Here is a 26,761-nt window from a genome sequence, read left to right as displayed (position 1 = left end):
ATAAAATTTAAAATAAATCATATGAAATGCAGAATAAATGATGCAGATTAACAAAACATACAGATTGGCATAATGTAAACAAGGCTGTAGAATTTTCTTGATGCAGGATTTATTTGTGGAGCAAAGTGTTTAATGTTTTTAAAAAGCCTTTTAGTGTTGTATTTCAATTTCTTGTGAAGGGTGGGTGAGTAATCAAATTGTTTTTAATTATGGAGCCTTGCAGAGAGGTTTGGGGCTTCTCTGTCTCGGGCACCACCTGCCCAGCTCTGCTTTCTCCTGACTTGCCTCTTCTCCTCTTAACCCCACTGCCCTCAAAGTTTCCAGCACCCCCAGCTCACCAGCCCCTCTCCGCAAAGCAAGCAGCACCCTCAGTGTTTTGGATGGCCAACAGATGCCCTTCCGCCGCCATAGGCTGAGCTCACGGCTGCCTGCGGTGGAATGCCCAGGAGAAGAGCAGGACACCCCTCGCCAGCGCTTCCGCCAGCGCCGTCTTGGAATGCTGGGGGGTTCCGTTGAAGAAGCAGCGGCAGAGTGGGAAGTTCCGAGCCAGACTTCCAAGAGCGACAAGGAGAGAGGTGAGATGAGAGATGGGGTGGGGAGAGCCCGTGGGCATAGCCTGGGGGGGGGGCAGGGGGCACCTGCCCCCTAAAACAATACAAAACCTTTCCCTCCCTCCCAAAAAAATATTGGCTATGCCCATGGAAGAGCCTATGCAAAGAGATGGGTAGGTCTGCCTTTTGGGGAAGTGGGCCTTATTTTTGCTCAGGACCTCCAAATCAGCTTTGGTTCCGTAACCTGAATTCGCTGTTAGGTGATGGAATCTCTCACTTGGGAATAGTGACAATCTGGAAAGGCCCGGATCCTTTTAAGTGGTGGTGCTGGTGGTGGAACCTAGGACCTCCAGCATGAAAAGCAGCTCCTATGGCAAGAAATTTGTGGTTCCTTCGCAACTGCTGTTTTCTGAATGTTAGGAGATGCTCATAACAAATAAATCCTTATTCTTTACCAAAATTAGGCCCCTGCACCCTAGAGCAGGGGGTGGGGATCAAAATGATGAGAAGATAGATAGATTTTCTAATACACAAAAAGCAATAATAATAATAACAATAAAGGAGAAAAAGAAGAGATCAAAGCAAGAAAAGGAAAAAGGAAGGATACGAGGCTGTAATAAATATTTTCACAGAATCCTAGAACTGTAGAGTTGGAAGGGAATCTTGCTCACAGCTATCCCTGTGTGAGCTCAAACCACCAACCTTCTGGTTAACAGCCAGATGGACAGACCCGTTGCCCCACAAAGCTTCTGCAATTCATTGTGTGTTTTCTGTTTTGGTTTTCTCAGGACCGCCACTGGGTGAGGAGGAACAAACCCCCGAGCGTCCATCGTGATGTTGTGGAGGAAGAGGGCTCACCCTCTCAGATTCTCCATACCTGAACTGATGTGAACATCCTATTGGAACGATGGGGAGGCATTAAATGAACGCAAAGCACAGGGTGTCATTTCGGTGGGTGCACAGATGCCTATGGGCAGTGGGGCTGTCAGGACAGGACTTTGGGGCAGACATCCAGGTCCCCACTCAGCCAGATGAGCAGGAGCACTCTCCCTCCCCTCAACTGCAGCAGGGCTACTGGATCGCTGCATTTTGAAGCAAGTGATGTAATACCCTCTAAAGAAGGTGACCCAGTTTGAACAGCAGGTGTGGGGAGGGGCTGAGTCTGAGCATCGGCAACCATAGATGTATGTAATATGTATGAAGGGTGATGGGCCCGAATTGTTGCAGTTAAGTAATGTATTTAAAAATAAAGTTTATGGTTATTTATCAATCCAGTCTTTCTGGGAGTGGAATGTGAACAGCACAGAACATCACATTGGTTTAGCACCATGGCGTTGCAGGAGGTGCGTGAGATCATTTTCCCACAAAAGAAGCAGGGCCGGCCCAAGCATTTGGGAGAGTGAGGAGGCTGGTTTAGGGTGCCACGAAAGAGCAGCAAACTGTTATTTATTCTTAGTAGTGCATTTTTACTGCCAGGGAATGGGAGAGGAGCTCACAAAGGTGCCAACTTATTTTGCCTTTGGTGACATAACACCTTGGCTGATGTCCCTTCTACGCTTCACATTTAAAGTAGCATTATATCACTTCGACAGGGAAGAGCTGTTCCTATGTTTCCATGTCTTCAGGGAATGCCCGTAGCTCAGTGGCAGAGCATCTGTTTTGCATGCAGAAGGTCCCAGTCTCAGTCCCTGGCATCTTCAGGTCAGTCGGGGGGGGGGTCCAGTTGAAAGTCCTGGATGGCTGCTGCAAATCAGCTTGGCAGGAATATGTCCTTGAACATTTGCTAATGCTTCTTGCTTTCCTGCATGGAGAGGATAGAAATGGTGTGTGAGAGAGAGTATGTATAGAAACTAGCCTACTGTATAAAGGTAAAATGTGCTTTTAAAACAACTGAGAGTTGGAAGCCCTTCCTGACCTGTTGCACATAACCCAGAGATCAGTCTGGGCTGGTGTCTGGTGGTGTGGAAGGCAACGCCAACAGCAGGGGGCACCAGAGCCAATGATAGGTAAAGGTAAAGGGACCCCTGGCCATTAGGTCCAGTTGTGGCCGACTCTGGGGTTGTGGCGCTCATCTCGCTTTATTGGCCGAGGGAGCCGGCGTACAGCTTCCAGGTCATGTGGCCAGCATGACTAAGCCGCTTCTGGCGAACCAGAGCAGTGCATGGAAACGCTGTTTACCTTCCCGCCAGAGCGGTACCTATTTATCTACTTGCGCTTTGATGTGCTTTCGAACTGCTAGGTTGACAGGAGCAGGGACCGAGCAACAGGAGCTCACTGGACTGACTGCAAGAAAGAAGGCAGCCGGGAGAGGGGAGGGAGGGGATAGCTAATGGCAGACAATGGTGGGGCAGTGCCCCATATACCCTCATCTCCACTGCAGTAGATCCTGATCCATCTACCTAGGTACACAGTTTTAAGCTTGCACCCCACCAACCTGAGCTGCCCTTACTTAGCCCCCACCTTCCCTTTCTTCTTACATCTAGTCCAGGGCGTGGCACAGGCTCTTGTTTTCTCTCCCTAGACCTCCATGTTGCCCCTTGTAAAACTGAGCAGGGAGTGGGGGGGATAGCGGCAAAACTAGACACTGCACCATCTATAGCTCAGTTGGTAGAGCATGTGGAGACTTAATTTCAGGGTCACGGGTTTGAGCCCCACATTCTTGTGGTCCCTTCCAATTCTACAAATCCCATGGTTCTGTCTCTGCCTGTAACTGGCTCTGGCGCCATCTACTGTTGGGCTCCCCTGCCTTCGGGCCCCACCAGACCAAAGAAGCTGCAGCCACCGCTATCACAGGCAAAATATTGTTGTTGTTGTTGTTGTTGTTGTTGTTACCCCCCCATCTGGCTGAGTTTTCCTGGCCACTCTAGGCGGCTCCCAATTGAGTGTTAAAAACAATACAGTGGTACCTCGGGTTACATACGCTTCAGGTTACATTAGCTAAAATGGTGCTTCAGGTTAAGAACCGTTTCAGGTTAAGAACAGACCTCAAGAACAAATTAAGTATTTAACCTGAGGTACCACTGTACAGCATAACTGGGAGAGGTGCGAGCTTCAAATAAATCTGGTTCCCAGTGAGGATGCAAACTGAGTGTGCAGTACTTCCAAAACACACATACACTAGCCACTTCTGCAATGTCTGCTTTAAGTTCCTACACTCCATTAGCTCTCCCCCCTTAGCATAGTTTTGATTTCCTACCAGCAGAGGCCAAAGACAGGCTATTTCATGGCCTAGTTGCCGATTTTTCTCTTCCCTTGCACAATCCCTTCCTTCCTGTTTCAAAATGCTACGGCTGACACAATCAAGCTAGCCTAACTATTGTTCCACCATCCCTCTCTGTCCATTCCAGCCAATGCTCTGTGCACCTTGCACCAGGCAACACCTTGCCCCAGATATGCCTCATTGACCACTTTGATTTTGCAGAACTGGCACTATTAAAAGGGCCACATAGTATTTGTTTTACACCTGTAAGGAAGAAATATTTTAGCGCGGTGACACTTACCCTCCGGACCTCGCCGCCACTTGACATTTGGGCTATATAGATCATCTGGCTTTCACTGTACAAAATGTTTTCCGAGGCTGCTAAAATCTTTTTTTGTTTAGACAAGCCTGCACTCAGACAAAAACTGGCATAGGTTTTAACCTGTCATTTTAGCTTAACTGCTGGCTTTAATTGCATTTTGATTTTTTTAAATGTATTGTTCTTAAATTTTATTGTATATTTTATTGTTTTTTTGTAAGCCACTTAGAGGTTTTACTTACATGGGGGGTGGGGAGAACCGTGTGTGCCACATTAAGCTTCTTGGAGTAAAAGATGGAATATCAGTGCAATAAACAAACAAAAAATCAAAGATGGAGCAAAAACATTCTACTCAATTGTGACCCAAAAAAAAGTTTTTGTGACTAAGCTGACCTGCCCAGGCTGATTCCCATCTCCCATCCCAACAATCCACAAGGGAGACCTTGGGAAACTAGCAGAGTCCACTTAGTAGAATCCACAGCAGAATCTGGGAGCGATTTATTGATTTGTTTGTTTTATTATTTATTTTGTGTTCCCACTTTTATGCTGTGAACCCCCCTGTGATCTTCGGATGAAGGATGGTATGCACGTTTAATAAATAAAGAATTAAATAAATTCCAAAATAATATATAAATAGAGTTATGCCAATCTCCATGTAGCAGGAGAGCTTATTATTGTGCTTCCCATATTCTGGGTCCTGTGCAGTCACCATACCATCATTTCCATGTGCCATGAATAACCTCCCCATTTCATCCTCACAGCAACCCTGTGAGGTAGGTTAGGCTGAGAGGCAGTGACTGGCTACCAAGATGATCCAGCGAGCTTCATGGCTGAGCAGGGATTTAAACCCTCCTCTCCCAGGTCCTAGTCCTCCACTCTAACCTCTACACCACACCAATAATTCACTTCCACAATGTTCTATCATCTATCTATCTATCTGTCTATTCTGGAGGAGTCCTGTGACCCATTGAAACAAATGGACATACCTAAATATTGCATGTAAGTTTTTCTCCAGTAGCCCCACTGAAATTCAGGGTCCTAAGGGAGTCCAGTACAATCACTCTAATGGGTCTGTAGGACGAGCATTGGCTGCAGGTACAGCCCCTAATTTGGACCCATTCATTCCAATGGGTCTACTCAGAGTAAAACTTCGGTGGCGAAGATCCCCGGGAGCAATCGCACTCCTGCAGGGGTGCAAGGCGCTGGACAGCGAGAAAAAACACCGCGCGCCTCCCCAAGAAGCAGCGTGTCCCTGGGATTGGCCGAGACGGGCCCCGCAGGAAGTCGGAGCGTGTGTGCGTGTGTGGTGGGAATCCAGGCACGGGGGTGACACGGAACTTCGGGCAGGGGGCGCGTTAAGCAGGAAGGGGGTCCCCTGTCCCTCCCTGGGGCGGGTCCCCTGATTTCCCTGGGCTTTTTCCTCCTCCTCTTGCTTGCTGTCACATTCCTGCCGCTTGAGTCAGGCCTGGAGGCGGCGGAGGCAGCGGCGGCGGCGGCGGCGGGCTGCTTGCTGCACCAGGAAGCGCAGGGCCCGCACCATGTAACCAAAGCGGAGGAAGGAGGAGGAGAAGAGCGCGAGAGGAGGGCAAGGAAAGGAGCAAGGAGTAGCCGGCCTGGCCATGGGGGACGGCGGAGCCGAGGAGGAGATGGTGGAGCTGCCTCTCACGGACGGTAACCAGGCGATCGAGGGGGAGGAGAGCCGGGCATGTGTGTGTGGAGGGAGGGGGCAGCAGGGTGGGTCCCCCTTGGCGCGCGCGCGGGCGGTCCTTGGAGACGTGGAGCCGCTGGCCCGGGCGCCCCGGGATGGGATCTCCGGCGGGGCGCGCGGGGTAGGGGCTGGGGTTGGCTCGTTGAGGATCCCGCAGATGAGAATCTGCGGAAAGGGGGTCAGGAGGACGCCCGACCCTCCAGGCGGCGCCTCCTCCTCCGGGAATGACAAGATGACCCCTCAGGGCGCACCGTAGTGGCGGCGGCGGCGGGGTGGGACCTTGGGTTTCGGCTCAGGACCCGGTTGGAGGCGCGGGGAGGAGAGGGCGCTGCTGGAGCGCAGGGAACGCATCGGGGGGCGTATCGACCTGATCCGAGGAAGGCGCACGTTGAGAGACGAGGAGGTGGGGGGGGTGTCGGCTGGTTGCACGGCTTCTTATGGGCGCCGATCGCGGTGTGTAAACACGATCGGGAGTGCGCGGCGTTCATATTTGGAGTGAGATCAAACTGGAGCGCGTAAACTGGAATAGGGGTTTTGTCCGCGGTGGGGACAACGGCACGCCGTGATAAAGGAGATTGGGGGTGACTGCAGATCTCGGTGCATAAACTGGGTCGGTGGAAGGGAGGAGAGCGAGAGTCATCTTGGCGGTGATGCACAGGATTTCGGGGAGGGCGGATAAACGTGACCTGGGCGCAGGAGGAGGAGGAGAGACACCAGTTGCTTTCTGCCCTTGCTAAAACAGCCAGCTTTGCAAAGAGAGCGGATATCCCGGCTCGGCTGTGCCGAGAGACAGAGGGCGCGATTGGGCAACGCTTAGACCCGCCTGGGGTTGCGGAGAGACGTCGGGAGTCGAGAAAGAGAAAGAGAACCTTTTCCTATCCCACCCGAGGGCCTGGGAGAGTGTTATCTTTCAAAGTGGCGGAGCTCCGCCCCTAATTTATGCACGCCCCACCTCCCGACCCAGCTGGAGTGGGGGTGGGTGTTGCTGAATCACCAGCCCGCCCCCGCCTGGATTGGCAGGTGGGGGCAAGGGGAGGGAGCCGTAGGGGCGGCTGGAGGCGGTTGGCAGGTGGGTGGTGGGAAGTGGTGTGTGTGTTTGTGAGAACAGTGTATTGGCGAAGGCTGTCTGGAGTAAGAGATCTGCTCCTCCCCCCCCCCCCCACTGAAAAAAAAGTAGGCTCGCTGCAAGAGAGGGGCTCTTCAAACGATCTGGCCATCTTCAGCATCCGTGCATCCTCCATTTAAAGAGGGGTGGGGAAATAGCGAATAATAAAGGGTAGTTGGTACCAATGATTGCATGCAAACTTGCAGGGAAGCCACCATTTCTGATCCAAACATCTTGACCTTTCACTTCCAGATACAACTTTGTGTTGGTGGGTGCTGTGGTGATGATGAGGCAAAGGTCTTTGCTCTTAAGGCAAGGGTGGGACAGCTCTGAGTCCCGCAGATGTGGTTGGGCCCCAACTCCTATCAACCCCCTCCAGCATGGTCAGTGGTCAGGGATGATGGAAGTTGCAGTCCAACAGCATCTTGAGGGAGGGACACAGGTTCCGTAGCACCTTTGTTGATTTTTTTGGTTGATTTTTTGGTTGATTTCGTTGTTGCTGTTTGTTGATTTGCATAATCCCAGGGCAAAGCCCCTACCATTAAAAAAAAAAAAAAGGTTGAGCCTTGGCATAAATAAAACATGGTATCCGATACCACTCTTGGAGTAATTTGTGTGTGTGTGTGTGTGTGTAAAACTTTTTTTCTGTTCAGATGAGAGACAGAGACCCTGACAGACCAAAAACCATTTACATCAATCGTGGGGAACCTTGGCTGTTTACCCCAGATGTGGCTGAACTTCAACTCCCACCATTCCTTGCCATTGGCAATGCTTGCTAGGGCGGATGGGAGTTGTAGTACAATTCTATGGACATTGGATGGGCCAAGGGTTCCCCACGCCTGATTTACACACACCGCACACAAGAGGCACATGTTTCTCAATCCTTTTGGCATATGAGAAGCAGAATGTGAGTCTGGCAGCAGCATTCTAACTGTACCTTGCATGCCAGGCTGGGGCAAATGTCTTAATTTGGGCGAAGGTTAGGAGTTGCTCAATCTGACTGTCTGTCGGGCCCTGTCACTTCCTTATGCATGACCTGAAATGCACTCCATCCCCTCTCGTTTCTCCTTCAAATGCACTTGAATATCTCAGTCATATACAGGTAACTGCACCAGGCAGCGTAAGCTATAGTTAACTGCTGCCCTCCCTCCTCCTCCATGCACCCCAGTTTAGGGCAAGCCAGGTGGGTTTTAAAGTGGAGTTGTCTATAACAGCTTTTGCCAATTTGATGCTCTCCAGACTCTTTGGACTACAACTCCCATCAGTCCCAGCCAGCACAGCTGTAGTCCGAAATATTTGGTGGGCACCTGGTTGGGCAAAGGTGTTGACTCAAATGTGGAACTTCCATGTTGAGAAGTACTATACCTTTGAGTACTAGATGCTGAGAACAGAGAGCAGGCCTTGCTTGTGAGGAAGGCGGTATACTTTCATACCTTGCTGCTGAGTTTCCCAGAAGCCTCTCTCGCAGACAGAATGCCAGATTAGATGGACTTTGGTCTGATCCAGCAAGGCGATTTGTACAGCACCTGATCTTCCCCTGAATATTTTCTCGTAAAAAGAGAGAGAGAGAGAGAGAGAGAGCGCTTTATATAACAGGAAAACAGGGGACCTGTCTGCTTGCAAACTGTATTTGCTAGAAACTCCTTGATGGCAGATGTACTCTGCACATGCTCAAAGTGAATGTTACTGTTGTGGCATATGTTGTTGTTGTTGTTACTATTTCAGCTTATAGCCCACCCTTCCTCCCACCAGGGTAACAGAGCTGAGGCTGCTGGCATTAAAAGCAGGTTCTTAAGGAGACCTATGGGGAGACAACTGTATTTTAAATGCACTCAAGAGACTTGGGTCTCTTATTTAGTGAGATGCTTTTAGCCAATAAATAAAACAAAACTAGCTATTTGCGAGGGGATGAAAATAAGGAAGGTAACAATTAAAGGCAAACACCCCCCCCCCCCCCCCGCTTTTTAAAGCATGACATATAAGACTAAGAAAATATTGATACCCATGCATAGGTCACATCCACATGTATTTAAAGCACCAGGATTCCACTGCAACTGTCATGGCTTCCCCCCAAATATTCCTGGGAACTATTCCCCTCAGCACCCTGTTTTAAAGTGAGGATGTGGCCATAAATGTGCAATTAGCAATAAATTAGAAAACACTGTACAGTGGTACCTCGGGTTAAGTATTTAATTCGTTCCGGACGTCCGTACTTAACCTGAAACTGTTCTTAACCTGAAGCACCACTTTAGCTAATAGGGCCTGCTGCTGCTGTCACGCCGCCGGAGCACGATTTCTGTTCTAATCCTGAAGCGAAGTTCTTAATCTGAAGCACTATTTCTGGGTTAGCGGAGTCTGTAACCTGAAGCGTATGTAACCCGAGGTACCACTGTAAGCTATAAGCCACCGGGCGGCAGCCCCACAGAGGGTGTTTTGTAGTGGCTGCGTTTTTGTGGCAGGCCTTCTTGGGCTAGGTGTTCCTGTGGGCAAGTGCGGGCCCGTTTCTTTCCCCTCTCAGAGTTGGCCAAGTTGTGACTCATCGGCCGGAAATGGGGCCTCCTCCCCTCTGCACCCGAGAACCCCAGGGAAGAGGGTGGGGACGGGTGGCGTGCGAGAGCAAAGGGAGTGTGCCATGAGGAGAAGGAGGGCCAGAAGTGGCTCAGCACCATTGGCACAATGCCCGCCCCCGTGCCCCATAGCCAGAGATTTTGTGGTGGGTCCTGGTGGTTGGGCCTAAGTGTAGACACTCGGGAAAACGGGTGTAGCAAAACGCATCATTCGCAAGACCTGAAGGGCCGTATCCAGCTAAATTCCACTCAAGAGTAGACCTATTGAAAATAGTAGGCTGAAGTTAGCCGGGTCCATTAATTTCAGTGTGTCTGCTCCAAGCAGGACTAACATTGGATACAGCCCAAGGTATTTTTTCAACACACTATAGTATATACCCAGGGTAAATGCTTTCTGTCAGTTTTTCTAATTTTCTTTTCTAGAAAGTTGTTAAATAAATAAATACGTAAATAGTGACCACCTTCATTAAAAAACGGGCCAGCATGTTTAATTTAAAAGTTATTTCATTCCTCTTAAATCACTTCAATACTGTTCCAAAAATAATAAGCACCAGTCTCTTGTAACACTTTGTAAATCTTCAGAACGTAAATTGTTTTAGCTTGTTTCAGTATTGTAATGGTACATTGCTGTAACCTGCCCTAGGACCATATGCTGAAGGCTGGTTAAGATATAGTATCTAATAATTTATTATATTTATTATTAATACTTGTAATAGCAATAGGCCCCAGAATGCCAGAAGGCAGAATCAAATTTAACTTCTTTATGAGTAAATGAGAAGATTATGGCTCACACAGCCCACTCCCATGCCTGGCCCTTCTATCTCCATTAAGTAAAATATGTGGACCCCAATCCAACTAAAGTTTGTGACGACTAGGGGTGGTGTCGCATAAGTCCATCCATTGAAATGAATGGACCTCAGTCATGTTAGTTAATTTCACTGGGTCTTTGATTAGGACCAGTGCAACACTGGATCCAGTCCTAAGCTTGCAATCTTTCTGCACTTACCTGGGAGTAAGTCCCATTGAACTCAGCAGGGCTTTCCTTCGAGTAAACATGTACTGTATAGGTTTATGATGTGGATCCCACTGAAAGCAAGGAGGTTGGCAATGAACTTGTTCCATTAGTTTCAATGGGAATCAAATCATGACCAGTGTTAGTTGGACTGGGGTTTTAGGCTGTAATCCTAACCCCACTTACTTGGGAGTGCACCCCACTGAATTGAATAGGACTTACTTCTGAGTAGACAAGGTTAAGTTTGCACTGTTGCTCTTTATCCTTTTCATTTTTAATGGAAAGCTGGAAAGTAAGGAAAGGGGTCTTGGAGGTCTCCCTGATATTCAGCCTCTCCTTCCACACAAACCCAGCTCTACCTTGTTCTTCCCATCTGAAAAGTGTATGTTTTTGGATTTCCCCTCAACAGCAAACTTGACAGGCCATGAAGAGAAAGTTGGCATGGAGAATTTTGAACTACTCAAGGTCCTGGGCACTGGAGGTGAGTCGAAAGCAGCTGAATAATAGAATCTGTTTTATTGGGGGAGAGGTAATACTGCACACAAATGCATAACAATCAATAAGCAAACCAAAGTTGTAAAGCAGAAGTCGAAAACAAAGCGGCGTTGCAAAAATATATTTTGATGATTGACAGAGAGCTTGAAACGAAAGATGGCATACATTTAGGCCAAATTTTGTGGTCAGAAACTGAATGTGGAAAAATGAAATTATTTGGAGTTACTTGCTGATATTCTTCAAGGCAGGGACGGGAAACCTTTTTTAACTAAAGGGCCATATTCCTTTCTGGGTAACCTTCTGAGGGCCATACATGGGGTGGGTGGGTCAACAGATGTAAATATTACGTTTGTACATTAGGCTAGTTTCTGCACTCATCCTCCCTCTTTACCCTTCATCCTGACTAGCAGAAGGCATTTTTGGAGCTCAAGAACACATTCCAGCCATGCAAAAACATCTGGGGGAAATTGGGGGGAGGTCAGTGAGGGGTGTGACCTGGGGGGTAGTTCTGGAAGGCCATACTTAACCTCTGAGCCTGAGATTTCCCCACCCCTTTTCTAAAGCAATATCATTGAGTTAAGCATGCTTTCGCCGTATAGACCTGCTTCCTTGCTTAGGTCTAACCACGGCTATTCATCATGATACCTAAACAGAGCCCTCATGTTCAAGAGCACTTTACCTCTGAATACCCAATGCTGGGAACATAACAACAGAAAAAAGCTATTTGTTGCTTCAGCTTGCGTTTGGACTTCTTTGGAGCATCTGATGGGCCACTATTGGAAAGAGGATGCTGGAGTAGATGGGTCTTGGATCTGATCTGGCAGAGCTGTTTTGTTCTTATGCAGGGCCTGCGCTGGGTGTCCCCATCATTGGAGACAGGACCTTCTCAGTGGTGGCACCCAGGCTTATGGAATCCGCCCCCCTAGATATGTTCACCTTCCTCTGCATTCAGTGGCAAATTTAAACAGTTCAATTCTGTCTGGCATTTTTGGAAGTTTGAAGCCTTCTTAAGGACACTGCTTTGCTCCTGCCTTATTTGATGTTCCTGTCTTATAATTATAATTGTATTTATTTATTTAAATAATATTGTGCTGTTTTTGTTAGCTGCCTTGAATACTTTTTATAGAAAGGCACAGTATAAATACTTTAAAGACATTCATCAAATGACACAAATCGAATGCTTTCCACACGCTGCAATTAAAAGAAGCAACGGAACTAAGAATATAGGAAATAGAGGCAGCCACTGGGTAGGAGTGGGGAACCTCAGACCTCCAAGATAAATGGATTGGGACCTAATGCCATCAGGGGTTTTTATACGCTACTGCTAGTGCAATCTGCACCTGAGGAGTGAAACTGGTGTCATGCAGCAGATGGAGGCTGGTAGAACTGTTTTAGGCTGGGTGGAAAAAGACCTCCACCCCATCTTGCACCCCACCCCAGCCAGCAGGGGAGACCAGAGATTTAGATTGCAGCCTATTACAACAAAGGCTGTGTGTGTGTGTGTGTGTGTGTGTGTGTTTTAAAAGGCCTGATTGGATTAAAAGGCCTGTCCCCTAATGCCCACAAGATAGCAGGCGTAGGGGTTGAGTAGGGGGGTGGGGACTCTGAGGATGGCCATCCTAACCCATCTGCCATTTCAACTCCAGCCTATGGAAAAGTGTTCCTGGTTCGCAAGCTCAGCGGTCACGATGCCGGCAAGCTGTATGCTATGAAGGTGCTGCGCAAAGCGGCCATTGTGACCAAGGCCAAAACAACAGAGCACACGCGCACTGAGCGGATGGTTCTGGAACATGTGCGCCAGTCGCCCTTCCTTGTGACGCTCCACTACGCCTTCCAAACAGACTCCAAGCTTCACCTTATCCTAGGTATGAGCATCATGGGGGTGCAAACCGGGGAGACGGACGGACATGGAACTGGGAGGATAGATGAGGGGAGGCAATGATTCTGTTTCAAATAACATTTGTTATGGTCTTACTTATGTATTTATTTTGTGGTTTTGTATGCTCGTTTTCAGTGGGGTGGAATGACTACACAGTGGTTTATACTTATTATTATTATTACTACTACAGTACTACTACTTCTACTGCTAAATGCAGTGGTTCCCAGTTAGCTAAGTACTGCAGACCCACTGTTTTTTAAAAGCCAAGCTGTGGACCCCCTACTTTTGAAAAATTTGATATCTCTATGGTAGTTTTTGTTATGTGAATGGTCCCACAGACCCCCTGGGTGGGTTGTGTGGACCCCTTGGGTCCACGGACCACTAATTGGGAACCACTGATTTAATGTATTTATATCCCTCTTTTCTCCTAAACTGGGACACATCAAAATTAAGCATAGCAATAGGAACAAAACAAACCCCAAATAAGAATACAATTAAAATCCCAGCAATGAAATAATAACAATCAGCATAAAATACAGAGGACTAGAGGTTGGAGGGCGGGGAAGTAAAATAAACATGGTCTCTGAAAGGTTGGGGGGGATAAATATTTGTTTTAAGCATCTGTATATCACTTTTCGTATACAACCTCTCTAATGAATTTGACAATTTGTTTAAAAGACGACAATCATATCAATTTGGTGGGGGGGAGCTCTTTATTCATAAAGACAAAATAACATCAGTAATAATGAATATGTTAAAACAGGAGGAGATGGCAATGGGAGAACTTTGAAAAAAAGTCAGGGAAAGTCTTTAGTCCAGAAACTGAACACCCCCCAAAGCCTGGGTGAATTTAAAATGAAGGCTTAAAAGATAACAAAGAGGATGCTGCGTGAGAGAGATACCTCCCTTGCAAGTGAGTTCCAAAGGCGGATCATAACATACCTCATCTCAGATGATGTAGAGACCCCTAGAAAGGCCCAAGAGGAATAAATAAATAACACTGCAGTTTCATTTGGAAAAAGGCTGTCCTTGAAGTATCCTGGTCCTAAGTCATCTGGAACAGGAATTCCTAACCATTTTTGGTCTTGAACCCCTTTGAGAATCTGTTGAAAGCCATGAATCAGGAGGAGGGCATAATATTTTGAAGGTGGGGGGGCAGGGGGATTGTTTTCAGGTTGGACCCTGGGAATTAATTAACCTTTTTGCCTCCCTCTACCCTTCCAGACTACGTGAGCGGTGGGGAGCTGTTCACCCACTTGTACCAACGGGACCACTTCTCCGAAGATGAGGTGCGGTTTTACAGTGGGGAGATCATTTTGGCGCTTGAACACTTGCATAAGGTGAGAAGTGGGAAGGGATGGAGGTGTGACCAAACCAGGCAGGGTTGTGCTGTTAGTATAGTTGCATGGATGCTCTTCAAAAAGTAAATAACACATCTGGATTGGAGATGAAGGGCTTTGCCCCACTGCCATCCTCATCCAGATTCCCTCCATTTCAGGAGGGATACTCTTAGTGGCAACTGCTGTGCCGCATGCAAACTGCTGTCACCGAAGGGCCCCAGGGACTCCACCAGGTTGGAAGCAGTTATCTTATGCAGACAAAGAAGCCATTGTGATTGGTGCTCAGTTATCAGAGGCAGTGTGCATCTGTATACCTGCCACAAATAGGGAGTGTGCTGTTGCCCGCAGTTTCTGCTTGTGACTTTCCCTTTGAGGCATCTGGTTGGCCAGTGTGAGATGGGCTGGGACAGGGCTGTGCACCAGATGCTGCAGGATGGGTGGGCTCTGATCACAGAACCGGATCCATCCCACAGATTGTGTGTTATTGGCAAAGGATCACCTACCACAGGGCAAGAGCAGCCTAGCCACCTTAAGCTCCCAGCAGAAAACCTGCTAGGCAAATGTCTTTTGACAAAATGATAAGTTCACCAACAAGAAAGCAAGGAAGAAGTTGTTCAAGAAGGCTAGCAGATTAACGATTATATGGTTCATTAGTTATTGAATAATACAGCACAGTTTGCTTGAACTTTGCAACTATTTGATTATCTGTACTCTTAATTGTAGGGTTTTTTTTTTTGCAAATAATGCTTATAAGATGCTGTGATGATTCATAACTTCCTGAGATCTGTAAGATATTTTGTTTGCATTCCGGTAAAGTAAGTTTGATAAAGTAGATGCTTTAATAAACACGAATGTCGATTCAAAAGATAGGCAAATGGTTTACAGCTATTTGTGAGTATATCTTATCTGAGTACTAAATTATATAATTATATATAGGACACCCGATCACAGTGATCACAGGTCGGTAGGTAGGTAGGTAGGTAGGTAGAGTTACGCTAGGACCAGACTATGTCATTATTGAGGAGTAAGGTTTAGTCATTGTTTGGAGACATAGGCTCCCAGTACGTTTCCAAGCACAATTCAAAGTGTTGGTGCCAACCTTTAAAGCCCTAAACGGCCTCAGCCCAGTATACCTGAAGGAGCATCTCCACTCATATCATTCAGCCCAGACACTGAGGTCCAGCTCTGAGGGCCTTCTGGTGGTTCCCTCACTGCAAGAAGTGATGTTACAAGGAACCAGGTGGAGGGCTTTCTTCCTGCCCTGTGGAACGCCCTCCCATCAGATGTCAAGGACATAAACAACTACACGACTTTTAGGAAACATCTGAAGGCAGCCCTGTATCGGGAAATATTTAATGTCTAATGTTTTACAATTTTTTATGTGCTGTAAGCTGCCCAGAGTGGCTGGGGAAATTCAGCCAGATGGGTGGGGTACATAATAATAATAATAATAATAATAATAATAATAATAATAATAATAATATTGTCTAGTGTGGATATGAAAGCGACAGAGGCTGGTCCATCAAGGCAGTGGAGCCACCAACCTCAGTCTGCCCCTCAGCCAGTCCTCATCTGCCTGCTTTCTTACTTATATCCAGCCCCGTGGGTAGCATTGCTTCCTTCCTCCTCCTCCTGTTGCCTCTAGTAGAGCTCAGCAAGGAGGAGGAGGAGAGGCAAAAAACTGGAATGAGTTGGCTCTGCCTGCCATTGGCTCCGGCTCCTCCTCCTGCTGGGCTCCCTGCCTTCCCAATGGGCACCAGCCACCAGGGTCTTAAAGGCTTCCCACCTGAGACCCTGAAGATCTGTTACCAGTCAGAGTAAATCACAGTGAATTGAATGGACAAATAACCTGACCATATAAGGCAGTTTTTCATTTCAGAGAGCATCTTCACTTCTTACTCTTCTCCCCCAGCTGAAACTCAAGGCCACAGCTATTTCTCCTCCCCACTTCTTTCCTTTTCTCTCTTAGATCAATAGCTTTGCCTCTCTCCACCTACCTGCTAATCAAAACTACAGATTGGGAGGGGGGATTTGCAGCCCTGGGCCTAACTTAATTTAGCCCTCAAGAGTTTGGATGGCCACCTGCCATGTATGTTCTAGTTGAGAGTCCTGCACTGCAGGGGGTTGGACTAGATGACCCTCAGGGGTCCCTTCCAACTCTACAGTTCCATGATTCTATGAAATGAAGGAAAGAAGTTGGCATAGAGAGAAAGAAAAAGGTGGGGTAGGAAGGAGAGAGAGAGAGAAGGAGCATTGCCCACCCTCTTTTCACTCCGGCCCTGCCCATTAGCTGTATGTGGGCCCCTGACAAATTACCATATTTTTTGCTCTATAAGTCTCACTTTTTCCTTCCTAAAAAGTAAGGGGAAATGTGTGTGCCTCTTATGGAGCGAGTGCAGGCTGCGCAGCTATCCCAGAAGCCAGAACAGCAAGAGGGATTGCTGCTTTCACTGCGCAGCGATCCCTCTTGCTGTTCTGGCTTCTGAGATTCAGAATATTTTTTTTCTTGTTTTCCTCCTCCAAAAACTAGGTGCGTCTTGTGGCCTGGTGCGTCTTATAGAGCGAAAAATACGGTATGTCCCAAGGGCATGCAACTCTTAACAGAGAAAGAGGCTCCTCACCTTAGATTGTAAATTACTTGGGACAGGGATTTGCATTTATTTTGCTTGTATTACTCTGCAAAGATCCGTCAAACATTCCGCACAGTGGACCTGACACTGCACTCAGAGGCTTGATCTCATGAAGCTTGAGAGTATTTGGCCTGTAAACTGTTGCGACAAGAAGTTTCAACGGATCAAATGGGTTGTCGCCAGTGCCATTCCTGCTCAGAGTAGACCCACTGAAAATAATGGCCATGACTAACTGAGTTGGCTGCAACCCAATACATTAGTAAATGCATATGAGGCTGTTAGAAATACTAATATTTCGGCAATATATTTCAACTGTTCGTAGTCTTTTCTTTTTTAAAAATTTGATTGAATAGGCTTTATTATATATTTGAGGATGTGTTGTATTAAAGTGAGTGGATTAGAGTAGATCTGCGTGCATCGTAAGGTCAGCTCTGCATGAGCTATTCTGCAGAGAGCTATGTACTTTGATGATGTTCTTTAAAATAATGATGTGATACAGTACAGTATAACAACAATGATAATGCCATTATTATGGTATTAGTCGTTTAGTCGTTGTCTGAGGACTATCCCTGCCTCCGGGTCTGGTCCTGACTGGATGAATACTAGAATCAGCAAGGGATATCCACATGACCTGAAGGTGCTGCTGTGCAATGCCAGGTCAATGGTTCATAAGACCACTGCCATCCATGACTTGATCATGGATGGAGGACTTGACCTGGCGTGTGTAACAGAGACTTGGTTGGATGAAGCAGATGGGCCTGTCCTTGCCGCTGCTTGTCCACCAGGTTTCTCTTACGCACAGCAACCCAGGTCATGTGGGCGGGGAGGGGGGGTTGCAGTGATTTTTAGGAAGTCATTAGTTTGCACCAGGCGTCCTATTGGGAAGACCCAGTTTTCCCAGATTCCTGTAGGGTTTACTCCTTAGCCTTTTCTTCTCCCAAAGATATCTGCAAGGCAGCGGAGGTTTAGAATCAGAGTTTTCCTTCTCCTAGATGGGCTACCTTCCCAGATTAATGAACCTCATCTGCCCCTCACTTCCCTCTACAGCATGTGCAAAAACCGCCTTCTTAACTGTTGGACCCAACTACAGTCATACCTCGTGTTGCATTAGGTTCAGGTTGCGTCTTTTCGGCTTGTGAATGTGGCAAACCCGGGTTTCACCGCGTGCACAGAAGCGTTCTGCGTGCTACGCTCAGGTGCAGAAGCGCTCTACAGTGGTACCTCGGGTTAAGAACTTAATTCGTTCTGGAGGTCCGCTCTTAACCTGAAGCACCACTTTAGCTAATGGAGCCTCCCGCTGCTGCTGCTGCGCTGCCACCACGCAATTTCTGTTCTCATCCTGAAGCAAAGTTATTAACCTGAGGTACTATTTCTGGGTTAGCGGAGTCTGTAACCTAAAGCATATGTAACCTGAAGCATCTGTAACCCGAGGTACTATTGTATTGCTCTCCGTGCTTGCGCAGAAGCACCGCTCTAGTTGCGGACTTTTCGAGGTGTGAACAGCACACTGGAACGGAACGTGACCGCAACTAGAGGTACCACTGTACTGCTTTCATTTGCTCAATCCTCCAGAGCCTGTCTTCACATGCAAGGGAAGTCCCTAACTCACTCAGGGTTTAAGACCCATTGGCTACCCTCACCTGGTTTAGCCAGCCAGTCTAAGCTGTTCCAGGGTGTGGCTGTTGTTTCATGCTGGCAGCTTCTAGGAGCTACAGGTGAGAGCTGAGTGCAGAGCGGGGACCAAAGGTGGACAAACTGCCCCAGAAAGAGCATGATGTGTGTCGCCCACCAGAGGCATTACCCCTCCCCCTAACACCCCTTCCACCCCTCATGGAGGATGGCATTTCCTTCAAGAGCTAAGAAGCAGATCATGCCAAACCTTTGCAACAAATATTGTGTGTATGTAAGGAGCTTCATGACTGCTGCTTAGTGAAACACTTCTGAGCTCAGTTTTGCTATGTTGCATGCACTTCCACAGTTGGAGGCAGTGTGCATCTGAATATTAGTTGCTGGGAATGAATCACAAGTGGGGAAAGAGTGCTGTTGCACTCAGATCCTGCTTGCGTGCTTTTTCATTAGGGCTGAGCAATTTCTGGTGTTCAACATTGCAATATATCTAGCAATGATCGTTGAGATGGAAAGTTGTAAAGCAGGAAGCCAGCCTAGCCCGGATCTCTGAATTTGCACAATAAGCTTTTCAACACTGACCCTTTCTTGTCCATAGCTCGGCATCATCTACCGCGATGTGAAACTGGAGAACATCTTACTGGACAGCGAAGGACATGTGGTGCTTACGGACTTCGGGCTGAGCAAGGAATTTGTGACTGAGGATGTGAGTCTTGTTCCCCCTGGCTCTGCATCCTCCTTTCCTCATCCCAAGAGATTTATCAGTGTCAAGGCCTATGAGATACGTCAAGATTTAGGGAGTCACGGAATCGTGGGCTGACAGTTAAGAGCAGCCTTCACTAACCAGATATTTTGGGCTGCAACTCAGCCCAGCTAGCACAGCCATGATGCTTTAGAGCAGGCATGGCCAAACTTGGCCCTCCAGATGTTTTGGGACTACAACTCCCATCATCCCTAGCTAACAGGACCAGTGGTCAGGGATTATGGGAATTGTAGTCCCAAAACATCTGGAGGGCCAAGTTTGGCCATGCCTGGTTTAGAGGGTTAAAGCCAGCTGTCATTGGAGAACAAGCTGCAATCAACACATGTCATCCTCAAGCTGGAATTATTTTTTTGCATTGATGTGGTAGGAAGCTTAGGAATATATTGGGGGGAAGGTTCCCAAGTCAAGGCAAAAGGTGGGGACTAAACAAAAACATTTTAATAAAAAGTAAATTTACATAGCAGAATATACACAAATTGTTTAACTGGCGTGAGCATCCACTCATACCCAAACACACACACACATACACTCACATTTCTCTGAACCTACAGTGTGAGGTTAGAACCATACAGCTGCATATTCACCATACATTTAAAGCACATTGGAGGTTTTCTTGCAATCAAAGCAGTAGATACGGTCTATTTATTAAAGAAAGAAAGCAAGCAAGAAAGCATGGCTTTCCCCAAAGACTCATGGGAACTGTAGTTTACCCACACAGAGAGCTGCAATTCCTAGCACTTTATGAAATTACAGTTCCCAGAATTCGGGGGGGGGGATCATGTGTTTTCAGCATATGGTGTGTACACCTCCTGGACTTACTGCGGACAGCCTTGTTTTCTTGCCCCTATTCCTGGTGTGTTGTTAGAATTGTGTGAGCAATGATCTGCTCATGTTGTCATTCCTCAGGGTCCAGCTCCCTTCCCAGCATCTCAGAAATCAAACCTCTGAGTGTGTGTTTTGTGTGTGTGTGTGTGTGTGTGTGTGTGTGTGTGCAGAGGGTGGGTTGATGGGAAAGGAGATGGATTCCTTTTGTCTCTGGCTCACATGTAGGTCGGCACACGTGCATGGAGCCTAAGGCACCATGGTGTGCACAGCTTGCCCATTTCACACACTGCAGCTGCCAAACTATATTTGGAACTGTTGATACCATTGCAGAGGACAGTTGTGTTTTTGAATCTTTATCGGAAAAAAAGAAGCATCTGCCTCTTGGCTTTTGGGTCAGTGCTATTGCAGAGTAAATGAAGGCTGCGTACAAACCATATGTTTAAAGCACCTGCCTTTCCCCCAAATAATCCTGGGGACTAATTTGTCCTGCACAGAACTACAATCTCCCTTGAAAACTACAGTTCCCATGATTCTTTGGAGGCAGCCATGTGCTTTAAATATCCTTTAAATGTGTGGTGTGTGCACAGCTAAAGACAGCATACAGCCTAGGAATGAAGAGCCTTCAACAGTGTATATTGGGGGGTGTATGTAGGTGAAAAGATGAGCTCATAAAGTGATCCTTGAGAGTTGATGCAAGCGCATCCCTATTTTCTTTGGTGCTGCATAATCTCATGTTCATATAAACTCAGTCCTCTGAGATGGATCACATTGCCAACTGACCAGGAAATCAGAAAACAGCCCTGCTCTTACGGCTTTAACAGCTGCGTGCTATTTCCAACATTGGCAGGTGAAGCTTTCACGGTGGAGAGATCAGCCTTGTCACCAGCTCATAAAAGTGGTGCTAAAAGCACAGCAGCAGCACCTAGCTTTAAAAATTGGGAGAATCAAGAAGAGTAGGCCCCTATTCTGATTTGGAGTTGGATATGTTCAGTGTTCCCCTTCCCTCTGACTCTCTGTACCTTTCTCTCTCTCTCTTGTCGTCCGCTCTCCACCACTACAGAAAGAACGGACCTTCTCCTTTTGTGGCACCATTGAATACATGGCCCCAGAGATTGTCCGAAGCAAAAGTGGACACGGCAAGGTGAGTTGTGTGGCGTAGATGGGGGAGGGGTTGGAAACTGGGGCAATCATTCTGACAGTGCAAATCCGGCAGGCAAAGAAAAGGAAAGCGGCTAATTTCATATCTCAAAAATATGGTTACACCCACCTCACTCATCCACAGGCTGATTAGGAACAGAGATAGGGTGGAATCCAAGAGGTTAAGGGCAGAGCCAGTGTGGAACCCACTGAATTATGGATTGGGCAAGGCAAATCTGGCAGATTAGGATGGAGCCAGGATAGAACCTAGTTGGGTTCTGGGCAAAGCCTTGCAGACTCTGGCAGGTCAGGGAACAGATCAATATTTGCAAGGAAATCCGGAAATGAATACAAAAGACTTTGCATGAAAATATGTGTGGGCAACCTCTGGTCCTCCGAATGTTGCTGAACTACAATTCCCACCAGTTCCAGCAAGCATGGCTAATAGCCCAGAGTGATGGGAGTTGTAGCTCAGCAACATCTGGAGGGCCAGGGGTTTCCCAACACCTGCATTAGGAGGAGGATGGCCCTTATTTTTCCAAGGGAAATTGTAACAAGCTAAGTACATAGAACCAACTGACCAGAGCTTCATTTGTAAACAGCATGTCAGACAGAAATTGCTGTGGAAGTTGTACCATATAGTAATTAAGCAGTATATGCACACAAGCAAGCAAGTGAGTGAAAGATGGGCAAGTTGCAAAAGGAGTGGGGTTAGTTTAAGAAAGACAGGGTTCTGGTAATGACGGGGCTTCATGGCAGAAATTTTAATTATTTGTATGCTGTTTGGAATTTGGAAATTGGAGAGTCTCAACATAAACAAAAAATAAGACAGCCATATTGGTCTGTAAGGGGGGGGGGACCCAAATACCACCAAAGTGTACAGTTTGGTCATGCCTTTATGGAATTAGCTTTAACCCGTCCCTTCCTCCCACCCACCCCTGCTCCCAATTTAGCAATCCTAGTAGTCCCTCCCAGCAAGGCGTGGAAACTGGCATGTTTCATTTCCTCTCCAATTCTTGCAAACCGTGGTTTGCTTTCTTGCTTGTATCTGCTAGCTCCAAGCGAGGCACCAGTGGCTTACAAAGCAAGCAGTTGTGACTTCAAATCCTCCTTGTTCTTCATTTCGTTCAGTCTTTTGTACTGCAGACGCCACATAGAATTGGAACACCTACAATGAGCCATCTTGATGAAAATTATAGTTCAGGGGCTAGGTCCCAGCCCCCCCCCCCCGTGAGTTTGAATCCCTATTTAATGTTTCTTTCTGGTCAAGGAAGCCCGCTGAACATCCTTCTAAGCAAAGCCTTCAGCCAGTTCCCAAGAGTGGCTTACCCTAAAAGTAAGAACAAGAAGTTCTGTTTGTGCTTGGCTGCATTTTCGTTTTTGTTTGGAAACTGCAGACTCTAGATTCTCGAATGGTATTCTAGGGAGACACTCGTATCCCTTTAAAAGTTGGCTCTGAGCCTTCTTGGCAAAGTAAGCTGACTGTAGAACCAAACAGTTACACGTCCAAATCCCCTCTTTGTTGACTTCCATCTCTTAACTTGGAAAATCTCATTTTTCCTGGAGCCCCTGAAATGGGGGGAGGGGGGCTGATGGGAACTGAAGACCCACAACATTGTGGGGGGGGGGAAGGTTCCCCACCTCTGCCCTAGACCATGCAAGACCTACTGTTCAGCAGCTGCTTTAGGCCATTTCTGAAAAGTTCAAGTCCCAACAGGTGACTTTCATTTCTGTTTTTCTTTTTTTGCACCCGAGGCCACCCAGAATGGAAACTTTAAGAATGACTTTCTGATGCACATTTCCCAACAGTTGTTGTCTTCAAGAGCCAGCTGTTGAGAGTTCAGATCCCCTGGACAGCTTAAACTCACTCTCTCAGGAGTGGGGAGCTGTTCTGACCTAGCGGGCCAGATATTTACCCCTGTGGGCCAACTTCAGCAGGTGAACAGAGCCACCCACCTGCCACACATCTGGCGCTAGGTGACTGGTGGTCTCACCCACCTGTCAATGTTGACCCATGTGGGGGGAGGGGTCTGCTTTGCCTTCACGTTCCCCACAGGAAACAAACTGACGAAGCAGCTCCAGTTTAATCCTATTCTCTGCAGGGATCTGCTTTGCCAATACACTCGCCGTGGAAATACACTCATGAAGCAGTGACCAGCAGGATGAACCCCACCCATCAGTTGACACCAACTGTGGGTGTCAGCTGATCAAGAGGGGGTCATGGTTTCGAGAAAGTGGCCTTGCAAGCCAAACTGAATCTCCTAGCGGGCCAAGATTCACCCCCCGGCTGGAGAATTCCCACCCCTGATGTGGAGCCAGCTTGGGGTTGTAGCTTCTAGGACCTTTGTTCAGGATGCAGTTTGTAAGTGCCCTTAGTCCCGCAGGCAAAGCCATTGCCCTATAGAGTCCCTTATTATGGGTCTACTTGTAAGCTTGGGTGCATCTGTCTTTTTGTTCAAAAAGGCTCCTTGAAACTTGAGCCTCAAGAATGACTTCTGCAGGTCTTTGCTAATCTGCTGGAATAGCCCAGTGAGGAAGAGAGGTGGGCTGGGGAGCCAACAGGTGGGAGTTCAAGGCCCAAAAGGTTGTCTTAATTTTAATTTTAATCTAATTTCTTTTTTAACTGCTTGGGAATTGGAGCATCTGCAGATCTGTACACGCACACACACACACACACATTTGTTTGTGTTTATTTGAATGTGGGGGGGGAAATTGTTTGCCATTAAAGATTTGATAAAATAACAGTTGACAAATAAGCAGGTCATGTAAGTGATTTATATGCTTTGTCCATATTTAACTATTTTATTTATTTTTATTTATTGTGCTGATTTTATGTTGTAACTTTAAAAAACAAGAACGCACTAGGGGTGTGGGTAGGGGAAGATAGAGGCTTGTTGGACAGCATTTGATTCCTATGTCTGAGGACTGGACTCCAGCAGGTTTACAGAGCAAAAGTACCATGCAAGGGATTTTAAAACTTGCAGCTGCTGGCTTTGCAGCCGAAGTCCTTATCCAGCATAGGCGCTCTCAGCTGCTGGAAACGCCTCCTCCATTCCAGAGGCCCCAATTCGAGACAAGCATGCCTTGATAAAAGGCAGTACAGAAATAAAGTCAAGAATGGGGGTTAAGAATCCTACCAATGGACAACCACTCATTTCTCCCAAGCTGCTGTGCCCACCTTACTCAAGCGCCCTGGGCAAACTGTTCAGAAAGATCATTTTAGAGGCAAGAAGGAATTAAGGAAAGAATTAAAGGGCATAAAGTATTTGAACTTGTTAGCTATGGGCAGTGCAATCAGCTGCTGTAATCCGCTAGGGTATCCACCTCATAGGAAAAACCAAAAATCACCTGTATGGACAGTAGTGCCCTCTCCAAATGCCCATTTATCTCTATGGATTTACCATGCAAACTTATATTGTACTTATGCCACTTTAATGCAGAGCACGGATGGCCTAGCAGATGTCATTGGACTACAACTCCCATCAGTCTTCACTGTGCTGACAGGGGTTGATGGAAGGAGGGGTCCAACACCTCCAACAGATTTCCCCCATTCCTGATATAGAGCATTGTTTTACTGCCTTGACCCATGTGGCTTAATTGACAAATCTAGGGGCTGGGTATTGGGATTGTTTCTTAGGGTACATCCCCCCGTACCTTTGAAGCAAGCTTGTACCGCTTTCACAGTCATGTCTTCCTCCAAAGAATCCTGGGAACTGTGTCTTGTCACAGAGCTACAACTCCCAGCACTGTTCACAATACAGTTTCCAGGGATAGCACAGGGGAATCCACACAGATGCATGGTGTAGACGTGACCTTAGAGGTAAAAGGACAATGAAACTTTGACGTGTTCAATAGGAAGGGAAGGGGGGAAAGGATATGTGTTGTTGTTGCTGCTGCTGCCACCCCCTGTTGTTACCCCAAATGCTTTTTGCTCCTTTCTTGTAGTCGGTGGACTGGTGGAGTTTGGGCATCCTGATGTTTGAGCTGCTAACAGGTGCCTCACCCTTCACGCTGGAGGGGGAAAAGAACTCACAGGCCGAGGTGTCCAGGTGAGGCGGGCGTGGGATTTGGGACTGGTTAAGGAAAACAGGGTCTTGGTGGGCAGGATGGACTAACTATACTGAAGAAACAAGGGCTGCTGGGTAACATGCAAATGATTGGTGTGAGCTTCCAGGGCTGCTGGGTAACAGAGGGGAGTTTGCTTGGGCTGATGGGTAATGGATTAGCGTCAGAAGTGTGAGTTGATGGATATTGTGAGAGAGCAGACACAGGCAGAAGCTGATGGGTAGCAGGAAAAGATTTAGTGGGAGACGCCAAAGTTGATAGGGCAAACTTTGCTACATGAGTAGCAGGGCCTGGACTGTGATAGGATGGGGCTTACCAAGAGTGGCAGGAGCTGATTGGTGGGTCAGGGGCTAGAACAGAGGTCACCAATATGGCGCCCTCCATCAACTACAACTCACATCATCCCTGACCAATGGCTATGTTAGCTGGGGTTGGTGGGAGTTGGAGTTCAGTAGCATCTGGGCGGCACCTCATTGGCTATCCCTAGCTAAAGAGAACAAGACATAAAAAACTTAATAACAGTCCTGCTTGATCGTGTTGTGGGGACGACTCTTTTTGAGTGTTACTATAGTATGTATTGCGTTTTTATATTGTGAACTGCCCTGTGATCCTCGGACAAAGGACAGTATAGAAATTTAACTGATGATGGTGATATTCTGATCCAAATTCCATCTAGCCCAGCCTCCTGCTTCCCCAGTGACCAACCAGATGTGGCTGGGAAGCCCACAAGCGGGACAGGAAGGCAATTGCCTGATTTCATTGTTTGTCCTGTGATTACCTCTCGCTTTCACTGTCATCCCGGCTCTGAACTTGAAGGGAGCCTCTGGCCATCATGGCTGATAGGCATGGGTAGCCTTATCCTCCATGAATTTATTTGTAAGAGAAAGGTGAAGTAAGACAAAGTGTGTGTGTGTGTGGGTGGGTGGGTGGGTTGATGGATTTGGGGCAAGACTTTCCCCAGTGATGAATCTGTGCTCGGTTTCTAGGCGGATCCTGAAATGCAACCCTCCGTTCCCGTCGCTCATTGGCCCCGTGGCTCGCGACCTGCTCCAAAAGCTGTTGTGCAAGGAGCCCAAGAAGCGCCTGGGCTCAGGGCCCACTGGAGCGCAGGAGATCAAAGAGCACCCCTTTTTCAAGGTGAGGTCCTGCACCCGAGTTGCAAAGTGCACCATCTGAGCCAGCCTTATCACCATTCCCCAGCTCCTTCTGTCCCCACATCCGAGTCACTTACAATATTTGGAGGAGCAAAAGCATTGCTTAAATATATAACATATAAAGGTAAAGGGACCCCTGACCATTAGGTCCAGTCGTAGCCGACTCTGGGGTTGCGGCGCTCATCTCGCTTTACTGGCCAAGGGAGCCGGCGTACAGCTTCCGGGTCATGTGGCCAGGATGACTAAGCCACTTCTGGCAAACCAGAGCAGCGCATGGAAATGCCGTTTACCTTTCCGCCGGAGCGGTACCTATTTATCTACTTGCACTTTGACATGCTTTCGAACTGCTAGGTTGGCAGGAGCTGAGACCGAGCAATGGGAGCTCA

At 47.5% G+C, this 26,761-nt stretch overlaps 2 protein-coding genes across 3 annotated transcripts in view; both read left to right on the top strand.

The window, feature by feature from the left end:
- The window catches only part of LOC309330092 (coiled-coil domain-containing protein 88B-like), a 33,049-nt gene extending 31,228 nt beyond the window's left edge, over positions 1-1,821 (top strand). The window contains exons 25-26 of the mRNA XM_081841520.1: positions 318-575; positions 1,340-1,821. Coding sequence (XP_081697646.1) covers positions 318-575; positions 1,340-1,386 — 305 coding nt within the window. The 3' untranslated portion in view covers positions 1,387-1,821. The remainder of the gene's footprint in view (positions 1-317; positions 576-1,339) is intronic.
- A 3,515-nt stretch (positions 1,822-5,336) lies between these two features.
- RPS6KA4 (ribosomal protein S6 kinase A4) overlaps positions 5,337-26,761 on the top strand; it is a 38,617-nt gene continuing 17,192 nt past the window's right edge. The window contains exons 1-8 of one of the 2 annotated variants that reach the window (XM_081840953.1): positions 5,337-5,740; positions 10,871-10,942; positions 12,603-12,821; positions 14,060-14,175; positions 19,030-19,137; positions 21,080-21,160; positions 25,102-25,205; positions 26,208-26,358. In XM_081840953.1, coding sequence (XP_081697079.1) covers positions 5,689-5,740; positions 10,871-10,942; positions 12,603-12,821; positions 14,060-14,175; positions 19,030-19,137; positions 21,080-21,160; positions 25,102-25,205; positions 26,208-26,358 — 903 coding nt within the window. In that variant the 5' untranslated portion in view covers positions 5,337-5,688. Of the gene's footprint in view, positions 5,741-6,159; positions 6,181-10,870; positions 10,943-12,602; positions 12,822-14,059; positions 14,176-19,029; positions 19,138-21,079; positions 21,161-25,101; positions 25,206-26,207; positions 26,359-26,761 lie in introns of those variants that run through there. The other variant, XM_081840954.1, reaches the window with a different exon arrangement.

The sequence above is a fragment of the Podarcis erhardii genome (assembly GCF_964252035.2).
Source record: "Podarcis erhardii genome assembly, chromosome: 15".
In the NCBI taxonomy this organism is placed as follows: domain Eukaryota; kingdom Metazoa; phylum Chordata; class Lepidosauria; order Squamata; family Lacertidae; genus Podarcis; species Podarcis erhardii.
This window is presented reverse-complemented; position numbering and strand designations above follow the sequence as displayed.